The sequence below is a fragment of the Polyodon spathula genome, chromosome 19, assembly GCF_017654505.1.
Source record: "Polyodon spathula isolate WHYD16114869_AA chromosome 19, ASM1765450v1, whole genome shotgun sequence".
Lineage (NCBI taxonomy): Eukaryota > Metazoa > Chordata > Actinopteri > Acipenseriformes > Polyodontidae > Polyodon > Polyodon spathula.
The window spans coordinates 32,469,641-32,490,878 of NC_054552.1; the positions used below are offsets into that span (position 1 = coordinate 32,469,641).

Here is a 21,238-nt window from a genome sequence, read left to right on the forward strand (position 1 = left end):
ATCGTTTACAATGAGAACTGTGGAGAAGCAACTGTGTTGAATTGTGATCTTAGTTTAGATAACTGCTAATCAAGATGGTGCTGGTGGTTTTCTGCAGTGGTGTGGAGACAGTTCAGATCAGACTGTACTCACCAGGTAAGTGGTAAGCTGTAGCACCTTCAAGGGGGGTTAGTCTAGTCACAGTATTACGGCTTCATGCACATCTCTTGATGTTTTTTCTGGGACGGTTCTTGGACTCCGTGACTCAGTTAATTTTGGACAGGAGATAAAAGACATGCTTGCCAAACCAGATGCATGTTTCAGCTCAGAAGAAATAGAAAACAGAATGGAAGCACCAATCGGATACTCAGAACTCCCTTCACTCTCATACTTCAGCAAAGTCCAGCTCGGTCAGTTATCCTGCGAGCTTTTAAACCCCTACTGCACCTTCTTTAAATATGCATGGGGGGAGCTGCTTCACAAGCACTCGTCATGCTAAAAACAGTCATCTTTTATAAACAGGGTCTTAAAAAAACAAGTCGGATCTAGCCAAAATGTAAGGGAATTCGCAGATTTGCACTGCAGTGTTTACCAAGTCTATACATATATAAAGATCTGGTGCATGCATTGGGACCCTTTCATTTGATCTAAACATGAAGATTATTAAAAGAAGGTGACTTTAAGAAAACCAGCCCCTGTTTAGGTCAGTTGAATAGACCCCATTGTGTTGCAATGCATGTGATTTCCAATGGACTTGTACTAATGCAGACTCAGAAAGTCCGAAGGAAGCTGAGCAATGTTCAAAGTGAAGGTTAACCAGCGGTGTCTTTCAGGGAGACCTACAGTATCTGATCGCTTGTAAATTGCTGCTGGCAGTGCATTTTCTTATCCTTGCAGGGCTTTTGAAATGCAGCCCAGGTTTCGCCATTACCAGAGAGCAATGCACATTAATCCAGGGTTTTAATACTGCAAATTGGACCTCTGCTGGTATCAGCTTAAATCCATTGGGCACACTAAAAATAACCAATACCAGTTTCAGGTGTATACAGTGGGATGTATGCAGCTCAGTCAGTGAAGGGGATTGTGCTCTGAGTCCTGTATTATATTCAATATTAAACAATGACATTGAAGGCAGGTCCCGGGGTGAGGCTGTGCACACTGCTGAGCCCTTCCCCTCAATGACACCATGGCCCGTTCTGCTGCTCAATACCCTGCCACTCACAGTCACTGTAGATAGATTCAGCTAGCCCTGCTTCAGAAGCTGGATCATCAGTTAACAAGCGTTGCTTCGTTTTTGAGTCAGTGAGCTTCTGAACTGTATTTTAACAAGTTCAAAATGTATGCTTACTTCCCAACCGTCTTTTAAATGCAAAAAAATAAATGTTATCAACTGTTAGAATGTAGTCTTCTTTGTGGATCAGTAAGACCAAACACCTCCCTTCATTTGTAAACGATTACTCCATGTGTCTCGTCTTTGCACTGTGCTGCTAATAGCTAAATGATTGCATGTAAATAAATGTTTAATTATACATGTTAGTTTCTAACAATAATCCCATTTCATGTCACACTAGCTCTGCCTTTGAGGTACCCTTGTGCTGTTTTGTGACCACATCAGTGAGGGGGATTAATATGAGATAACGACAACTCTGTATTCTCCTGCCACCTATACCAGGGCTTCCCACACTTTCTTGTCTCTAGCCCCCCTGGTGTTAGACATGCTGACAGAGGACCCCCACCCGATGAAATGTGAAATGTTTTTTTCTTCTGTCTTGTTTGTTTTGCTTTGCTTCACCACACACCTGTGCTTTTCCAAGAATACGTCAGTAAATGTTTCTATACCGTTGAAGCCTGACAGGATGAGTGCTGGCAAAGTGGAATAAATAGTGGAGCAAAAACAGGGAGTTGACAGGAGGTTCTTACAGGTGGACTCCTTTACCTTCAAGGAAGAACGCAACCCCATCGTCTGGCGTACAAGCTGTCAAAACTCACCTAACTTGCCCTCTCACGTCTGCTCAATTTAAGATATTAAAACCTGGCCCAGTTAGTCACATTTGTCATATCCAGCTAACGAACTACATTTAGCAGCAAATAGACAACAACGACAAAAAAAAAAAAAAGAAACGCTGTTGTCACAAAGCTGACGCACTTTATTACAGATTTGCTGGCTGCTGAATTGAGTTGAGTAAGCAGCAACTGAGTTAAGTGCTGTTTCCTTTTATTTTACCCTTGGTCTGCAAGTTTTTTTTGTTTTTGTTTTTGTTTTTTTATAAAAACTAAGAATTTTGATGACTAGCAAGCCAAACTAAAATGAAGTGTATATTGTAATTTAAAGACAGTCAAATACAAAATAGTATTTTGAGGGTAGTTGAAGGAATCTGTAAAAACAAGGATTTTGTTTCCCTGAGAAGTTTGTGTTCTTTGACTGTACATTGTTTCCTGGCTTGGTTTGACCTGTGACCCGAGCACAGCTGCATGTGTAAGCATCACTGTATGTACTGACACTAGATTGTGTGCCAGTGAAATAGTATAAAAGATCCTGGGGAAAATAAATAAATAAATAAAGGCAATACTGTTATTATATGTGTTGCAAATCCTTGAATTCAGCAGCTTCTAGTAATTCTTCAGAGTAGTCCCGTGTTAACAGCTCTAGCCTCTGAATGAATGAAGGAATGGTTCTAAGATGCAGTCTGTTAGATTCACGGCTTCTCGTTTTCCGCAGGTCACATGGTCCCTTGAAGAGAGACCAGAAATCGGTCATTTCATGTTGCCAAATAGCATTGCTAGGGAGTGAGATAAGACGGATTCATTTCACAGCCGACCAATGTGAAATAGCAGGACAGAATGTAATGTCTGCTGAGTCTGTTTCACATCGTCACGGTAATTAAAATCCAGCCTGAAACGTATCTGCAGTGGCTGTCATGCTTATAGAGCGATTATCCTACCCTACCCTACCCAACGTTAAGCATTTCTGAAAAACTGTACTTTTTTTAAACATCCTTTTTGTTTCTATGAATGACAAATCCATTTGTAAATAATTATCCCTCACAATAATGATTTCTTTATTTTTTGGGATGGTTATAATTTGCATTATAAGCAGCTGTGGCTCACAGAAGTTCTCACAGAATGAATGTTTGCAGATGCTGTGTAAGCGCTCCTCTGCTTTCGACAGAGGGCCCAGCAGCTTTAAGCTCATGTACTCCAGTGCTTATCCTTGTGCCACAGTGCAGTCCATTTTTACACTCTCTTTCACATTCCTAGGACTGGGCATCTTGGCATTTGCACCAAACTAAACTAATGCAACATCAGCATTTTCTCTCTTCATCCAACTTCCAGCCAGATCCAGAAACTGATAGAAAACCTACCACAATGTCTAGTAGTAAATGCAAGACTTAATTTATTTACAAAAAGGTCATCTTCTTTATTGCTGAAAATTAGGAGAAAGATGGGTCTTTGTGTTGAGTTACAATGGCCCTCGCTGGCTGCCCTTTCACTATAAAACAACTGAATACAAGGCTGACCATTGTCCTGTGGAGTGGACAAAACCCCCAGGTCTTGAAAAGGGATTATGGATTAACGGTGATAGTTACTCACGTCACACACCAAGAAATCATTGGGAAATAAAACCAAGCGCATAAGTATTGACACTATTAAAACAAGCATACATCCACGTAGTTCACCTAGGTAACGCTGGCCGTAGAGTGAGGGGTGAACCGTGCAATCAGGAGCTTGCTAGTTAAAATCCCCAGCAGGTTCTACTACAGGGAAACCATAAGATGATCTACATTGGCATTTGGAATCCAGCGGTCTAGGCTGGGGTAGGTACACTTCACCGCACCACAGTGACCCCTACTGGTCAGATACCAGATGAGGCCTTGCACAAAGTCAACCTCTCTCTCTCTCTCTCTCTCTCTCTCTCTCTCTCTCTATCTCTCTATCTATCTCTCTCTCTATATATATATATATATATATATATATATATATATATATATATATATCAAGCTACAGTAATCAGATTCATACTGTGTAGGCAGGCAATGCCAGTCTCTCCTTTCCACTTCTCTAGCCTAATGTGATTAATCATTGACTGCAATTAATCATTAATAACTGACACAATGCAAGATTACTGAAAGGCTTGCTGGTAATGCTTACTGAGGACACTATTAAGGCTATTATAATATTATAAAAAGGGCATGAGAATTAAAAAAAAAAAAAAAAAAAGCTTCTTGAAGATGGTGTTAGTCAAACACCAGCGTTCATAATTTTAAAATACCCCTCTACATAATACATAATCATATTAATCTAGTCTAGTTTTATCTGTCTGTCTGTCTAATTTGAATAAGTTATTTTAACCAGTAAAAGAAAGACAAACAGACCAAACAAACATTAAATACGACACCCCTGCTCGGTGGAGACCAGAAAATCACAAATTCTATTCTGCAAAAGGCATGACCCCCACTCCCTTCAGTGGCATAGGATTCAACGCTCTCTGTGCATGGACAACAATTCCACCGATACATCCTCCAGCTCCCTGCCTCTGAGCATTGCACCAGGGGCTCACGTGACCACGGTAAGGGCAGTGAGTGACAGGGTGCCAGACACTCTCAGTACTGAATGACTATGGGATTAATAACAGTCATGTCTGTCTCTGCTCACTGCTTCTCCGCTGCCCTTATCCTCTCTGGCAATGTCAGGTTAATGTCTCTGGAGCTGTTGTCAAATGATATTCTTGTCATCCAATTGATTTCACAGCAGCAGATTTGTCATTCCATGTGAATGACTCAAAAATAGCAAGAACACATGTTTCAAGTGTATTGTTGTTCATTTCACGTAAAATACAAAAAATGACACCATTGAGTAAAGGTATCTTGTGGAGAGTAGGTGTCTATTCTGTCATTCAAGAATGGACTCACATGTTAGTTTATCCAAGGTACAAGACTAGATGGTATTGCTTCCAACAAGAAGCGCCTGGTTTTCAAACCAGACAACTTGAAAGGCAGTTTGGTTCCCCTTGGCGTAGGCTATCCTGTACCGCTATTGTCGTCACCCAGAAGCTAGCAGGTCTGTAGAGTCTACCTCCTACTGCTGCAGACTCTTCTAATGGAGTGTAACACAAACCCAGGGCTGCAAATATTGCACAGCAGTCTGATCCATCCCTGGTTTTTACTATGAGTTTAATAAGACACACCTGAGCTTGTTACCTAGACACCCTGCCAGCTAAACAAGCTTGTGGTAAAACCTGGAATGGATGAAGCTGCTATGCAACAGGAGTCTTATTTCCATCCCTGAAAACCTGCTGTATCGATCAAAAACAACCAGTCAACCTAAAAAAATATGCGGCCTTAAAAATATCTATCTAATGAAAATATGATGCATTCTTATTGATCTGTTTTGTTTATACATGCGCTGGACTATTTGTTTTGTTTGTGTTTGTTCATCCCAATCTAAAAGTTGAGTGTTGTGTGTGGCATGTAGCTCCCTCTAGGGGATGTATGTGAAACAGCAAAGAGGACTGCAGGCTGCTAATATATTTAAATGAGCAGGCAGCCAGTGTGTGAGCTCCTGTACCCAACGCACTACCCTAGGCATGATGCAATTGTAATTGTAAGTTCACCGTGCACATAATAATCACCAGAACACAGGCACATACACAAATACAAAAACCATTAAAAAACAAAAACAAACCTTCTTGTTAATGTTTAATATGCAGGCTGCACCAGGATTCAACCCCCAGGACAGGCTGCTCCTCATACAGGCATTGCTAAGAGTCTATTCCTGTCCTCCAGCAAGAAGCTGCGATGCATCCTTGGAGAAAATGAGCTATCGGAGCTGACTGCTTTACCTTGAAGCCATTCCCTATCTGCTTTCTCTAACAGACACAACACTGTGGCTGAATCATTAAGACCAAAAACATACAGGGGCAATGCCTGTAGGAATGTAGGTATCTGACACAACACTACATTGTTTCAAGCAATTACATTTTTTAAATGAAATAAATATTGAAAAAATGCTTGGAATGCACATATACAGTATGATTCGTCATCTAAATGCTTCAATTGTGAAAATATGTTTTTAAAAAACAATGAGGCACGTTCTCAGATTTAGTGAGTCTGAGGAAGAAGCAATGTTGCTGTTTTAGCTCGCATCGTGGTCTTTACTACAGTATTGCTATGCTGTTGCGTGGATGTTAAATGGTGTGAATCCTGCTGTCCCCTGCTGTATCATGAACTTGTAAATGGGGTACGAGCTCAGCGAGTGTGCAGGGGAGCCAGTGGGGTTGGAGCTCAGCGAGTGCGCAGGGGAGCCAGTGGGGTTGGAGCTCAGCGAGTGTGCAGGGGAGCCAGTGGGGTTGGAGCTCAGCGAGTGTGCAGGGGAGCCAGTGGGGTTGGAGCTCAGCGAGTGTGCAGGGGAGCCAGTGGGGTTGGAGCTCAGCGAGTGTGCAGGGGAGCCAGTGGGGTTGGAGCTCAGCGAGTGTGCAGGGGAGCCAGTGGGGTTGGAGCTCAGCGAGTGTGCAGGGGAGCCAGTGGGGTTGGAGCTCAGCGAGTGTGCAGGGGAGCCAGTGGGGTTGGAGCTCAGCGAGTGTGCAGGGGAGCCAGTGGGGTTGGAGCTCAGCGAGTGTGCAGGGGAGCCAGTGGGGTTGGAGCTCAGCGAGTGTGCAGGGGAGCCAGTGGGGTTGGAGCTCAGCGAGTGTGCAGGGGAGCCAGTGGGGTTGGAGCTCAGCGAGTGTGCAGGGGAGCCAGTGGGGTTGGAGCTCAGCGAGTGTGCAGGGGAGCCAGTGGGGTGGAGCTCAGCGAGTGTGCAGGGGAGCCAGTGGGGTTGGAGCTCAGCGAGTGTGCAGGGGAGCCAGTGGGGTTGGAGCTCAGCGAGTGTGCAGGGGAGCCAGTGGGGTTGGAGCTCAGCGAGTGTGCAGGGGAGCCAGTGGGGTTGGAGCTCAGCGAGTGTGCAGGGGAGCCAGTGGGGTTGGAGCTCAGCGAGTGTGCAGGGGAGCCAGTGGGGTTGGAGCTCAGCGAGTGTGCAGGGGAGCCAGTGGGGTGGAGCTCAGCGAGTGTGCAGGGGAGCCAGTGGGGTTGGAGCTCAGCGAGTGTGCAGGGGAGCCAGTGGGGTTGGAGCTCAGCGAGTGTGCAGGGGAGCCAGTGGGGTTGGAGCTCAGCGAGTGTGCAGGGGAGCCAGTGGGGTTGGAGCTCAGCGAGTGTGCAGGGGAGCCAGTGGGGTTGGAGCTCAGCGAGTGTGCAGGGGAGCCAGTGGGGTTGGAGCTCAGCGAGTGTGCAGGGGAGCCAGTGGGGTTGGAGCTCAGTGAGTGTGCAGGGGAACCAGTGGGGTTGGAGCACAGAAGAAAGGCTGAGCAAGGACTCCGCGGGCTCTGTGTGTATTTTTGAAACTAAACTGAAAACTGAAAATCTCTCGTAATTCCCAGACATGAAGGGTATTATTGCTATGAAATTCAGACATGAAGATATGTATGCTTTTCATGCATTGTTTAGGGTAATTAGTTCCTGAAACAGAACCCATTTTTTAGCTTGTGAGTTTTCTGTCTGTTGACTATGTCAGTATCTACCTGCTAAATAGTAATGGTGCTGTATAGTGAGGATTCAAAAGTTCAAAACATTTCCATTTAGTTAGAGAATAACTTCTATGCTGTGCATCCCCATTGTAGCTGCAGATCTTGGCGAGTTCCTGGTGCCACAGGTTTCTGCCTCAATATCTTTGATAACGTTTGTGCCACCCTTCTCCCTAAGCACTTCAGATTGCAATTCAAACCTTCTCTGTAGAGTGGCAGGCTGTTAATGAAGTGGTTGCTAAGGTGATATCCTGTGGCGATGCTGAGAGTCCTCCTGTGGCTCCTCACACCTGCAGTCGATGTGCAGTAATTATTGTTAATCAGAGGTAGAGACAGCACAGACTGGGCCTGGGATCTGGGACTTTACCAGGGAGGAGGCACAGAACAGGTTCCCAAAGTATCTCTCTGTCTACCTATACAGGGTGAGAATTAAAAAACAGAAAACAGATCTATATCCAAGGAGAACCAGGATCCAGCAAGAAACTCGTCAACCACTAGAGATACTTAATGAAGAAGAAAAGGAAATGATAAACTAAAAACTCACTGTTTTAATAACAGCTACAAAGTTCCGGCTTCCCTAGTTATAAAAACACTGGCCCACTGCAGTCTGTCAGTCTAAAATAATTACCACTACATAGTACTATACAGCAATGTAATGCTGCAGCAAGAATCCATGAAACTCACTGACAGAAGCACAGGGGAAGATCCTTGCTGTGCTTGCGCTGACAGCAGTGTGCTCTGGAAGGGTTCTTCCAGACACTTAATGTGAACAGCAGGGCTACACTCGAGGCCAGTGGGCGAATTGCTATCAAATATTCATCATATCATGACCTAGTTTGCGTGACTGACCCATAGAAGATATCACAGCTCCTCACTGTGGTAAGCATGGCTCTGATTCCTAGAGTTCCTTTATTAGCTCAGTGTTTTCTTCCCCAACCTTATTTAACATTTCCAAATTTTTTTCCCCACATTTTGTCTTAATTTTATTTGCAGTGAATGATTCATGGTATACTGGCTGTGGTACAGTATTATTTGTTATAACTGAAGTATGCTACAATTGTAAGAATCTTGGTAATATTTCCCTTTATAAACCCTAGACTATAAGCAGAAGTTTCGACTGAGCTGAGTAGAGCACACATGCTTTTATTAAAGGGCTGATTGAAATCAATATTAACTCAATACCGGAGTATCACGAGCAGGCCACATATTCAGAAGGAACCATTGAGTGCTCACTTAAGTGCAGATTGCATATTGAGAAAGCACACTTAAGTGACCATTTACACTTCACAGTGTTCTTTCTGAATAAGGCTCTTAGTGTCTTTTAACTCCAGAGACATCAGTAATGTTCAGTCTGCTCCTGTGAGCCATGTAAATATAGATTGAAATAGCTGGGTGTCCATGTGCACTATCCACACCCTCTGAGCTGCATGACGCTGAGTGGGTGTCTCTGTGTTTCACTCAGACTGGACGGATTGATCCTCATTACCCGAAAGTGTGCGGCCATCAAGGGAATGTCCTGGACATCAAGTGGAACCCCTTCATGGACAACATCATCGCTTCCTGTTCAGAGGACACTTCGGTGAGTAGCTGCATACTCCTAGTGGTCATTATCCAAACAACCTCACTTCACAAATACAGCTTTCACAAGCAGACCCAGCGGTGGAAAAAAACACATGTTTGAACGTTAGTTAAGTAAGCCTGGTGAATAGTGATCTAAGCAGAAACAAGAGAATAAAACAGCACACAGCCAATAGGATAGTAAACTGGTAGGAGATTTGATATTAAGATGATACTACTGTGTGTAACCCCTCCAGCAATAAGAAATTGGATGAGGAATATTGGCCAATAATGGATGGATATACTGTATCTCTCTCTCTCTCTCTCTCTCTCTCTCTCTCTCTCTCTCTCTCTCTCTCTCTCTCTCTCTCTCTCTCTCTCTCTATATATATATATATATATATATATATATATAAAATGAAATGAAATGCCCATGTTTAGATACTGCAGCATGCACCTCCTCTGCCAGTCTTTAGCAATAGGATGAAGTCTCCATCATGAGTTTACAAGCTCTTAACCCAGATACAGAGAACATGCCTTTGAAAAGAGAACTCACTGTGCTCCAGCTGAAACCAGCGTGCTAAAAATAATTGAAACGGAAACAGGGAAGTTAATCATTTATAGCTTTTGAAAGATCTGAACAGGATATTGACAATAGAGAGGTAAAAAACGATTCCAAACGGAGTCCAGTTACAGACAACAACGACTGTGATCACAATTAACAAAGCTCTTATTTGTGCTGATTTGAATGACCATGCTACAGGTTAGATCTGTACTGAAGAGAGTTGCAGGTGTTGATTCAAACGCAGGGCCAGATGCAGTAATAGTGCTCTGTCTCCTGCACTACAACGCAAACACACGGCCAGCTGTTCCACTGTGTTTCAAGCCCGGTTGTGTCGTATTCACCCCTGATCTTTCCTCTGCTTCAGGGTATGAAAATCAAGTTTGAATATTTTGTGAAGCTTTTGTTTGCACTGTTTTATACGTTGAGAGCATTTGCATTAAGAGACGAGAGTGCAGCAGTGAGTGGGCTGCACAGAGATGCATCTACATATCTCATTGCTGACTGGCTGGATCCAGTTTATGTGCTTTCTTCATGATGTCATTTTCTTGTGCTGCTGCTGCTGCAACTTTCTTTTTATAGCATGGATATTGTATAACCAGCACAGTTGGTCACAAGAGAGCTTTGTTTCCCAGTCAGCCTCAGTGACTCGATTCTTCTTAGGAATGTCTGACCTCACTTTGTGTTGTGTTATTGGAGGGAAACTACAGCTTCATAAAGGGTGGTATTTAAAAACGATAGGCTGCTTAAGAGAAATACAGTCAGGGGAATAGTGAAGCATGAGAAAGGCACTGGAACTAGTGCCCGTCCAGTAGAGCTGATCATTCAGATACATTAAGAACAAGTTTGCCAGTGACGAACTATCACACTTTACCACACTTCATCCACTATATTGTTATACCCCTATTATAAAATATGACCATAACCCCACAATGGCTTCCAACGGCTTCTTTTAACACCAGTCCATTTAGAAGCTTCAGTATGTACAGAACACAGTCAAAATTGGCTCTCCACCGCCCTGGGCGAGCCATGCAGAGGCTTTCCCCAGGCAGGAGGCACTCTGCAGGGCCACAGTTCAAACCTTCACCATCGAGGCATGGTTCCAAAACCCAGCAAGAACACTTCATGAGAGACACAACAAAGCGCTAGCACATATCCCTTCTTTATGAATGGGATCTGTACTACTGGAGCTGTAAAGGGGTGTGAATGCTCTTTGCACCCTCTCTCTGTGTGCTGGCATTGTGAGAGGCAGCGTGGTGCGACAAAACAAAACAAGCTATCTGAAACCTGCTGTGCGTGGGCATGTGTGTGCATGTGTGTGTGCCCTACAACATCAGAGGCGTGACCACAGCTATCCGTTTCAGTTAAAAGCATGTTCTGTTATTCGGCACACCTGCCTGCCTGACTGCTCATACCGGTAAAGTGTGGCTTGGCTGCTCCGTCATGACCGTTAGCAACAGGCCCAGTCTGTGATAATGAGTGAGCAGAATACAGTCCCCGGCTCACTGGGTTCTGGTTGTCTTTTCCGAGGTGAGGATATGGGAGATCCCGGAGGGGGGGCTGAAGCGGAACATGGCAGAGGCGGTTCTTGAGCTGTACGGACACAGCCGGCGCGTGGGCCTCATCGAGTGGCATCCTACCGGCAACAACATCCTGTTCAGCGCCGGGTACGACTACAAGGTAACAGCACTGGCTGGGTGTGCAACTTCATTTTGTCACTGATGCATGTATTTTGAACAGTCCCTGGTCATCCTGGAGGGGCTTGTTAGCCAAAACGGTTGGACAAATTGAGAAAACACTTGGCCCAAACCAACGCAAACAATAATATAGAAATCATGAAGGTTCTGGGCCCGGCGTCCAGCAACAGTACAAAATAGACAGGCGACATTGTAACCACTGTGTATATGATTAATGACTTGGAAAAGTTAACACTGGAAAAGGATGGTGAGGTCATCGTATTCAGTGAGGCAAATGAACAATTTTCTCACGTAATGATTCATAACTTCAAGCACATAAGGACTTGTTGTTGTAATAACCGAGCTCATCAGCACAGGTTTAGTGGAATATATTTTAAAAAGCGACTATGCTACAAACTGTGATCTGAATTTTCTTATGCCACCCTAAACTAACTCCAGAAATTAGGATTGTAGGAAAATGTGCTTCCTGGTATTGATGTTATTTGTCTTTGAGTTTGGAGTAAATGGTCCCTAATCACAAAACAAGACTGTTTAAAGGAGTGTTTTGTTAAGGGCTGTTTTTCTTTTTAAAACTGTTTTTTAAAAGTGTATTCTCGATTTAACCTAAGAGAATGTTTGTAAACACATTTTAAAAAATCACTCCTAAAAAAAACATTCCTTATTAAAACAGTTTTTTAAAGTTTTGCGAATGGGCCTTTTGAGCCAAAAGGTCCAATTGTTTTTTGTTTTCACTACATGCACTCACCCTTTGCTGTCCCCTGTCCAATATATTTTTACATTGAGAAAATATACAATAAATAGGTATGGGAACATTCCCTGGGCAGTAAAGGGTTAAGACCGACTTGCTTCTAAACCGTTTTATTCCTTTTTCTAAAACTGAAATCGGGCAATGACCCGTGCAGCTCACAGAGCTGTGACTGTGTGACCCTGCCCCTCTATAGCACTGCACTGTACTTCTCTTCCTGCATCAGATCCTCATCTGGAACCTGGATATCGGCGAGCCTGTGAAGATGATCGACTGCCACTCTGATGTCATCCTCTGCATGTCTTTCAACACCGACGGCAGCTTAGTGGCCACCAGCTGCAAGGACAAGAAGCTCAGGGTGATAGAGCCCCGCTCTGGGAGAGTGCTGCAGGTACCAGCTTCTCCAACACTGATCTGTGTGTTACACTGCAAAGAAAAAACTGATTCCATTTTCAATGTGTGAGGGATACGATAGTTATCACATTCCTGCATCCAGAGGCTCCTCTACATCAAAACACTTCCATATTCCCATCAAAGTGACCATTGCCGATTTCTGAATGTACATTTAAATAAGGCTTTGTGACGTTAGCCGCAGCCACAGCATCATAAGGGATATGCATAGCGCTATTGCATTCACTCATCAGTCGCGTTCTGTGCTTTGTACTTTTTTTTTCTCGTCAGGAAGCAAACTGCAAGAATCACAGAGTGAACCGTGTGGTGTTCCTGGGGAATATGAAGAGGCTGTTGACCACAGGAGTGTCCAGGTGGAACACCAGGCAGATCGCACTCTGGGACCAGGTGAGCGGACCTTACTGTAAACTGAATATTGTGAACTGTTGTAAAAGTATAGTGTGGAGTGCCATGGTAAATCAGTCACAGATGGTATGGCGTGGGGAATGGTATGGCAAAGCAGGGATGGAAATAAGAATCTCGTTGCCACAGAGAATCTCCATGTCACAGATATTGGACACTGGGCAGCAAAAGGTTAATACAAGCTTGATTAGTGAGTAACAGGCTCAGGTGTGTCTTATTAAACTCATAGTGGATGAAACAGCTATGCAATAGGAGTGTTCCCCTTTATGTTTGAAACTGAGCTCGGCTGGGTGCCTCTGCTTGAGATGAGAGGCCCAGGACTGAATAGCCGGAGGTGTGATCACAGAACTTCAAAGGAATTTAACTGAGCAAACGGCAGGACTGAGAACAAAAGGAACAAAGGGCTCTGTCATCTCTTTGTGTGTCATCTGGAGAGTGAAATCCTGAATTAGGAGGCTCTTTGAGTCTGTGCTGCTCTCTCTGCACTGCTGTGCTCTTCCAATCATCCCTCCTCTCTCTGCCTCTCCCCCTCATGCAGGAGGACCTGTCCATGCCGATGATCGAGGAGGAGATTGACGGGCTGTCAGGGCTGCTCTTCCCCTTTTATGACGCTGACACACACATGCTGTACCTGGCTGGAAAGGTAAAGCCGGGAACCTCATTAAAGACAGATTTTCAACAACAAACTCGACTACAGACCATTGAATATCGCTCTGTGCCAGAGTGGAGGGAGCTCCAGAGTGCTGTCATTACTAGAATCAACCAGTAATGAAAAACACTTCAATATATAGCAAAGCCTTATCACTATATACAAAAATGCATTTTTATATTTACCTCCCAACCATGTCATTTTTATTGATACTAATATATCTACTATGATATGAACTCAGATTTATCTTACTACAACAGAACAAAGTGTTTTTTGAAATACACAATCAAACATTTTAAATGTATACAGGGATGGAACTAGGACTCCCATTGCACAGCAGTATAATCCATTCCTGGTTTTACTTTGAGTTTAATAGAACACACCTGACCTTGTTGCCTGTAACTGTGGCTAATCCAGCTCGCTGTAAAACCTGGAATGGATGAAACTGCTAAGATGTTATAGTGAAAAATTACAGACACTGTTTAGCCCTGCAGTTCAGACTCAGGGCTCTGATGGGGATTCATACAAAAATAAACCTTGAGCTTCACTTTTTTGTTTTTTGAATTTGTTTGTCAGGGTGATGGGAATATCCGCTATTACGAGATGGGCACGGAGAAGCCCTACCTGCAGTACCTGCTGGAGTTCAGGTCGCCTGCGCCACAGAAGGGACTGGGTTTGTTCTCCACTCACCTCTCTATTAGCCCCAAGTACACTTGATGTGCTGCATCTTGGATCTGTGAAAGTCTGTCAGCGGCAGGGCCAGTGGAAAACTATTTCGATTGAGCCCTTGTGGTGTCTGTTAATCAGAACTCTGTGATGAATGGCAGAGAGACTTTGTTCTTGTAACATGTGATAACTGTACAGGACCCCAATACTGATCCTTGACGAGTGCACAATGATATTTTATATTCAATATGTGCTCAAGGAAATGTGTTCAAACCACAGGAGAGTGGTAGAAAGTATGCTAATCATAGCATGGATTATTAGCAATGTGACAGATCTGAGTGCACAGGGCTCTATTTTACAGTATCTAATAAGATAAAAATAAAAACTACTTGGTACAATAAATAAAGTTCTCATCTGCATCTAGATATTTTACATTTAAAGTTCTATTAAGAGTTACATGTGTGATAGCTATGCTGTAATTATATTTTGACAATGGACAGACAGAGAACCTGATTTTGCAGCCAGAGCTCCCTCATAGCAAGCAGGTGCTCACACCCAGGAGAGGGTCATTGGTGCTGATTAGCCAACAATTCAAGAAACAGCATTTGAATTGGTGTTGATTGCTGCAGTCAAATTGAAGCTGCTGTTTCAGCTGGAATGGTGCATTAGCCCAATCAGCACTGATGATCCTGACCTGGGGGTGTCCGCTTGCTGCAGAGGAAGGCTCAATTTGGAAGCTGCTGTAATTGGCCCGGGCAGCTCCACTTGAAGGTTCTTATAGAAGTTTCACCCATACAGGGGTAATGCCGAAGCACGGGCTGGATGTGTCGGCCTGTGAGGTGTTCCGCTTCTACAAACTCTTCACTCTGAAGGGGCTCATCGAGCCCATCTCCATGATCGTGCCAAGAAGGGTGAGTCCACACAGGTGTGCCAGGAATGAGCTTAATGGTCCCTTGTGTTGTGTCTTAAATAAGCATGTACCGGTAATGGGCTGTGTGGTTCTATTCTGTTGGCACTTTCAAAAAGGTTATGAAAGGCTGGTTTCACTGGTTAATCCTGGACTGTCTTCCCTACGCTAACATTGACCCGTGCTAATCGGGGTCTGTGAAACCAGCCATATGCTCCCTATTCACAGGACTGTTTTAATGAATGTTTGTTTTTTGAATACCATTTCATAATGAAAGTGTGTTGAGGAAGAGTGCAAGTTTTAGCAAAGTCCAAATCGCTAGGCAAGTTCAGCAAGGCAGCCCTTTAGAATGGGCTTCCTGTAAGAGTAGCACAGCACACACATTCTACATGTTAATGTAAGTGTGCTCCTAATGAAATGCACCCCATTACCTCTATATCTCATTTGGTGCCTAAGCAAAGAGACTACCCTGTGCAGGAACTGGACTAACGAGGGGTTTCACACTTTGATCAATATTTTGCTCTTGTGCATAGCTTATAAAATGATTTATTCCACTGGGAGTCGGGGCTTTGTTACATATTCAGATCCTGAAGAGCCTGGTTATTGTGAAGATGGAGAGAAAAAAAGAAAAAGCAGTTTTCTTCTTATCAAATCTCCAGAAGCCTCAAGCAACCTTGCAGCTGTCAGTAAACAGACAGAATGTGAGTCTATTATAATAAGCACTCCCAATAAATTACACGCTAACCGCTGATTCAAGGTTGAGAAAGAAAGCTTTCTCCATTGTCTTTGCTCCCACCACTTGCAGTATTGTCACTCCTAGTATTGTTTTCTGTATTATCACTTAAGAATAACAGGGATTTAAAGCAATACTCAACCCTTTTAAGTGTATTGATCTGACAGCTTATTTCAAATGGAAATAGAGGCAAGGTCTGCTACTATCTCCCACTGCTGATATTGGTGTCTGTGGGATCTGAGGATAAACAAGCCAGACTTCATTTTTTTTTTTTTTTTATATGCAATAGAATTTTTTTTTTCTTTTTTCAGAAGTAGGTACGATGGTTTTAAAACATGTTAGGGATCCATTCTCAGTTATTTGTGCAATCCTAAAACAAACACATTTTTAATATATTTAAAAAAAAAAAAAAAAAAATTGAGCCTGTTCAAAACCATAATGAATATGTTTGAATTGTTTATTTCCGGTTTAGTTTTTTGTATTGGGTTTTTAAATTTTTTCTTTCTTCTGGGAAGGAAGAAAAAGCCTTGGAGTAAAGAGCTTTGGTAATCCAGCCCGCATTCTAGAATGTTTGCGAGTTTCAGTCATGATGGGTAAGAGAGCACCAATCACAGCCTTTGATCGAGGGCATTTGTGGGTGTGTCCAAATCGTAGACTGTACAAGGGAATGATCCATCCCTGCAATGCAATTCACTTTTTTGACAACCACTCGACGGACGCTGTGTGATCGTTTGTTTCTGGTTTATTTTTAGTCAGAAACTTACCAAGAGGACATCTATCCAATGACGCCAGGCATGGAGCCAGCCCTCTCAGCTAGTGAATGGTTGAGCGGGATCAACAGAGGTAGACGAGAATATTTCCCTGATTATCAATGTGAATCGTCATTCTGTAACAGCACTCGCAGATCAGAGCAGTGGCGCCTGTACCCTGTATTGCCACTGTCTGTATATATCCGCTGAAAACAAAACCAGGAATTCTTATTAAAAGCCAAAAGTGAGAATTATATCATTAGAATTTGGTTTGCAAGATACTTGTAAACTGGGTATCGAAAGGGTGTTTTTAGCTGTAAATATAAAAGCATATATTCTTAAACAGCAATGTGCTTTTTGACTTGTGCAGATCCTGTATTGGTGTCGCTGAAGGAGGGCTACAAGAAGCCGTCCAACTTGGTTTTCAAAGTGCCTGTTAAAGAAAAGAGGAGCGTGGTGGTGAACGGAATTGACTTGCTGGAAAACGTGCCACCGAGGACAGAGAATGAGGTGAGTATGACCTGCTCAGACTACTCGTCTTCCTGTACACATGCCCAGAGTGAAACAAACTACAGTGCTTTCTACACTTGGCTCTGCCTGACAAAAAGTCCTACTTTTTGTAGAAACAGGAGCTTGTGTTTTGAGGTTGCTGATTGTAATGAAAGTGAACAGGCTCTTGCTCTGACTAGGTTGTACCTTTCCCCTCCAGATTTAACAGGAAAAATGAAATTAATTCCTTCAGGGTCTGGCTGGAGGTTTAATTCACAATGAAACAATTCAGAACAGGGTTGGAACAAAGACCAGGAGTGGAAGGCTCAGCTTTAGCTGCCCCTGACTTGAGGCCTCCTGAACACCCATTTAAAGTGTGCTGCCTGCCCTCCTCTTGAATCCCTTTGGTCTGTGTTTCTTTACTATCTCCCCCCCACCCCACCCCCCTTTAGCTCCTGCGCGTGTTCTTCCGACAGCAGGACGAGCTCCGACGGCTGAAGGACGAGCTCTCGCAAAAGGACATTAAAATCCGACAATTAGAACTGGAGCTGAACAACCTGAAGAACAGTCCCAAAACCATGTGACCTCACTGGACATGGCACAATACGCTGAGCAGCGATCCCGAGCTGGAACTCTCACTGAACACGAGCCAGACCTGCCAACCAGCTTCATGCACACCTGCCTCTCTTTTCACTGGAGCAGTGCTGTCTGAATGAGTCGAGGGTATCTGTTTGCTGCCCAGCAATTCCATTAGCCTCCGATATAGACTCTTCTGCAGTCCACCTCCTACTAAAGCTATGGAAACATGAAGAGCCACTATCATTATATAAGACTATTACAGTTCTCTCTCTTTTCCAAGTGCTGCTCCAGCTCACTATTGGCTGAGTCGCTTTCAAACAAACAAGCTGTGATTTCATTAGACCCGCAGCCTTGGCTCCTAGCTGCAGTATACCCCCTGTCTAAACCTGGGTACCTTGCAGCACATTTCGTTAGATTTGTTACCCTGGTCACTGTTGCTGCTGATTTTTATTATCATCATGATTATTATTACCATAGTATGTTTAAAGTGGCTGTTAAATCTCTCTGAGCTGCTTTGTAAAAACTGTATGAAACAACACAATGTTCCTTTTTCAGAGAGCGAGTCCTGTATTGATACAGGTGTGAGATTAGTCACAGGTGTGTGTGTGTGTGTGTGCACGCCGCGGCTTGACTGTCTCCTGGATGCTCTTTTGGGATTGAAGCACAGTGACAGGGTGGCCAAGTGACCTGTGGCATGGCTCTGTCTTCAAACTGGATTTTAACAAAAGCTCCTTTCAAAAATCTTATACCTTAATTTACATTTCAGTGCAGATGTCCCAGTTCAGTTTCAAGGAGATCTGTAACCCTCCTGCTGCTGTGTTGGGGTGCACTAAACCCCAGAATTCACTTCACAGAGAAACAGTGCCCCCCCTTCCCCCCCCCCATTAGTGGTTCCAAGTGCTATAATCTTTTTTTTAATTCTGTTTTGTACTGTTCAAGTTAATAATGCATTCCTTAAGTATATGAATCCTACTGTTCTAAATGCTTACAGCTGTTGATCAGGGAATGGCAACACCTCTCTGTGGAAATGCGTATTTTAGAATGGAAGCATTTTGTGTAGGCTGGAAGGTTCTCAACACCTACTAACATCATGAACCAGCTGTTCAAATTTATATAAGGGAGGAGAATCCTGGTTCACCTTGTGAATAAATAAATGACTAAAGTGTACATTTTAAACCATTAATAAACCTTTTTCCCATCTGAATTATAGTATGCGGTTCGAGTTATAAACAATTGCACCATTCCTAGATACGTGGTGTAAATTCATAATACTTAGTATATGATGCTTTTACATACACAATCCAAACATGAACTACAAGTAAAAAGGAGATGCAAAGTTAGGGTGCTGCTGGAAGTGAGAAAGAGAAGGATTCTTTTATTTTTTTTAAATAGTATCTCAAAATATGGTAGACAGGCTTGTACCCCCAAAAACCACCCATCTAGGAAGATTGAAACACTGCAGGGGGGAGACCCTAGCTGAGTGAGGCTGAGTCGGTGTGAGCACTGGAGAGATTTTAATGAATTGAGTTCCCCTCCTCTAAACCCTGACACTAAGAAATGAATGCTTGAGGCTGTAGCTACCCCTCGCTTGTAATCGGAGAGGTATTTTGTTGTCATGCCAGAGTTGTGGTAGCCTGTTTGCAGGGAAGCTCGATTTATTGCTTTTAATATTCTTGCTATATACTGGTGTGACACTAGAGGGCGCGACACTATAACAAAACTGGAAGTGTAGCTCACTACAACAAATGCTGGAAGGATAAAGTAAAATATTTCTTTACTTTTTCAAAAAAAATATATATATATATATATTTTGCATTAACCTTAAGGAATTTTCTAATAAACTGTGTACTAGTGACTGTGTAATGTTTTATTTAAATTCTGGTAGGCTGTTATCTAAATTATTTACTATTTTACAATGTGTATTGCTCTTTTGCTATTTTTTTTTTTTTTTAAGAGGCACATCATGCAGACAAGGGTGCTGTAATATACACACAGTCCTGGGATTTAAATGGGTTCCTATTGAGTTACTATGAATTTGTTGTAATTCAGTAAGATGATTCATAGTGTTATGAGAATATTATAGGAATCTTAGCTTTGCTTTCATCTGTTTTTGTCATCAGTGGAAGCATTTGACGTTATTTTTCTGGACTTTGTGATTTTATTACCACTTGGCAACTGATTGTCAACAGTTCGTACTTTTAAAAATGTAATTTTATTGCAATTTTCAAAGTATGAGGGACTGTTCTTAAAGCATTGTTTAATCATCTCAGAAATAACTTCAGAAAAAGAATACTTGCACTGGACAGACATTCTGTTCTGGAGGTTGTTGCGTTGGTTTTGTTAATACATTTGTTCTATTGCTGTCTTGTTACTGCAGAACCCTCCTGCTTATTCTACAACAGCTGTTTGCCATTCATTCAGCAGTACCCTGTTGGTTGTTCCCCTGTGCAACATCACAGGTCTGCTTGTGAAACACACACAAAACATTATTAAATTTTGAAAGCACCAAATACTAAACATGTTTTCCCTGTGCTTTATGCTGCCTTGTTGCAGTTACCTTTGTACATATTTGCAAAAATGACCAGTTAAGAAATCAGTAAACACCATACAAAGCTGGTATGTAAGGTTTCCATCCTTACTTTCAAGATTTCTACTTGGTATTTCATTGTTGTGCTCGGAGAGGATTATATTGCATCATAGTACAACTGCACTGGTACAATTCTGCAATTAGATGACATGACTAGAAGATTGAGTACAATGATTTACACTAGTGGTGTAGACTTAAGGATCCAGTATTTGTTTGAATCAAATGTGCAAAATGTGATGACCACCTCACAGATTTGTATTACTGTGCAGTTGTAAGTTATGATCCATTACTAATGAACTGGCCTGTAGGCATTCTGCTTTTGCAACAGGTCCCTAATCTGCAAACCCTGAAGGAGTTACACTTCCTGTTGAATCACTTTGGGATCATTCCAGACTGCACTATAACTACTGCATGCTTATGTATTCAAACACTGAGAGCAGTTGGCATGCTTGTTTTATATTGAAACATCAGTCTAAGGTTTTGCATTGGTTTTCTTTTAGAGGCACTGTCAATAACACACTACCTTAACATAGTATATTGCAGTACACTACTAACAGACTGAAAGTTTCATCAAATAGGTATTGTAAAGCCATTTCCACCCCTTGGAAAATATTTTCCCTACACAGCTGAGGAGGTGCTGTAGCTGACGCTTGGGTTATGCATGATCTGCTCAACTGACATAACATTAAAAAGGTGCAGTCTGTTATGTCAGGAGAGAAATCATGATAAATGATAAAGAATTGCTAAAATTGGTATATACCTCTAACCACCATGATTTTATATATATTCTAAAAGAAACTTAATAAATCTTCACGATGTACTTGCAGTCTAACTATTGTGCATTTAAGATTGCATTCAAAGACCTTCATAGAATTTTCTAGTTTAAAATGATCTGTCTAAAAATAAAAAGATAATAGGTTAGTGGCCTACTGATGGAAATAAGCCACAAGGTGTATACCCCCCCCCCCCCC

General features: G+C 42.7%; 1 protein-coding gene across 2 annotated transcripts in view; it reads left to right on the forward strand.

Annotated features, from left to right (window-relative positions):
• LOC121295070 (coronin-2B) overlaps window positions 1–21,234 on the forward strand; it is a 45,257-nt gene extending 24,023 nt beyond the window's left edge. For both annotated transcript variants that reach the window (XM_041219382.1, XM_041219383.1), the window contains 10 exons: window positions 8,997–9,113; window positions 11,184–11,333; window positions 12,322–12,486; window positions 12,777–12,893; window positions 13,447–13,551; window positions 14,134–14,230; window positions 15,022–15,134; window positions 16,616–16,706; window positions 16,983–17,122; window positions 17,554–21,234. In XM_041219382.1, coding sequence (XP_041075316.1) covers window positions 8,997–9,113; window positions 11,184–11,333; window positions 12,322–12,486; window positions 12,777–12,893; window positions 13,447–13,551; window positions 14,134–14,230; window positions 15,022–15,134; window positions 16,616–16,706; window positions 16,983–17,122; window positions 17,554–17,685 — 1,227 coding nt within the window. In that variant the 3' untranslated portion in view covers window positions 17,686–21,234. The remainder of the gene's footprint in view (window positions 1–8,996; window positions 9,114–11,183; window positions 11,334–12,321; window positions 12,487–12,776; window positions 12,894–13,446; window positions 13,552–14,133; window positions 14,231–15,021; window positions 15,135–16,615; window positions 16,707–16,982; window positions 17,123–17,553) is intronic.
• Window positions 21,235–21,238: the final 4 nt, after the last annotated feature.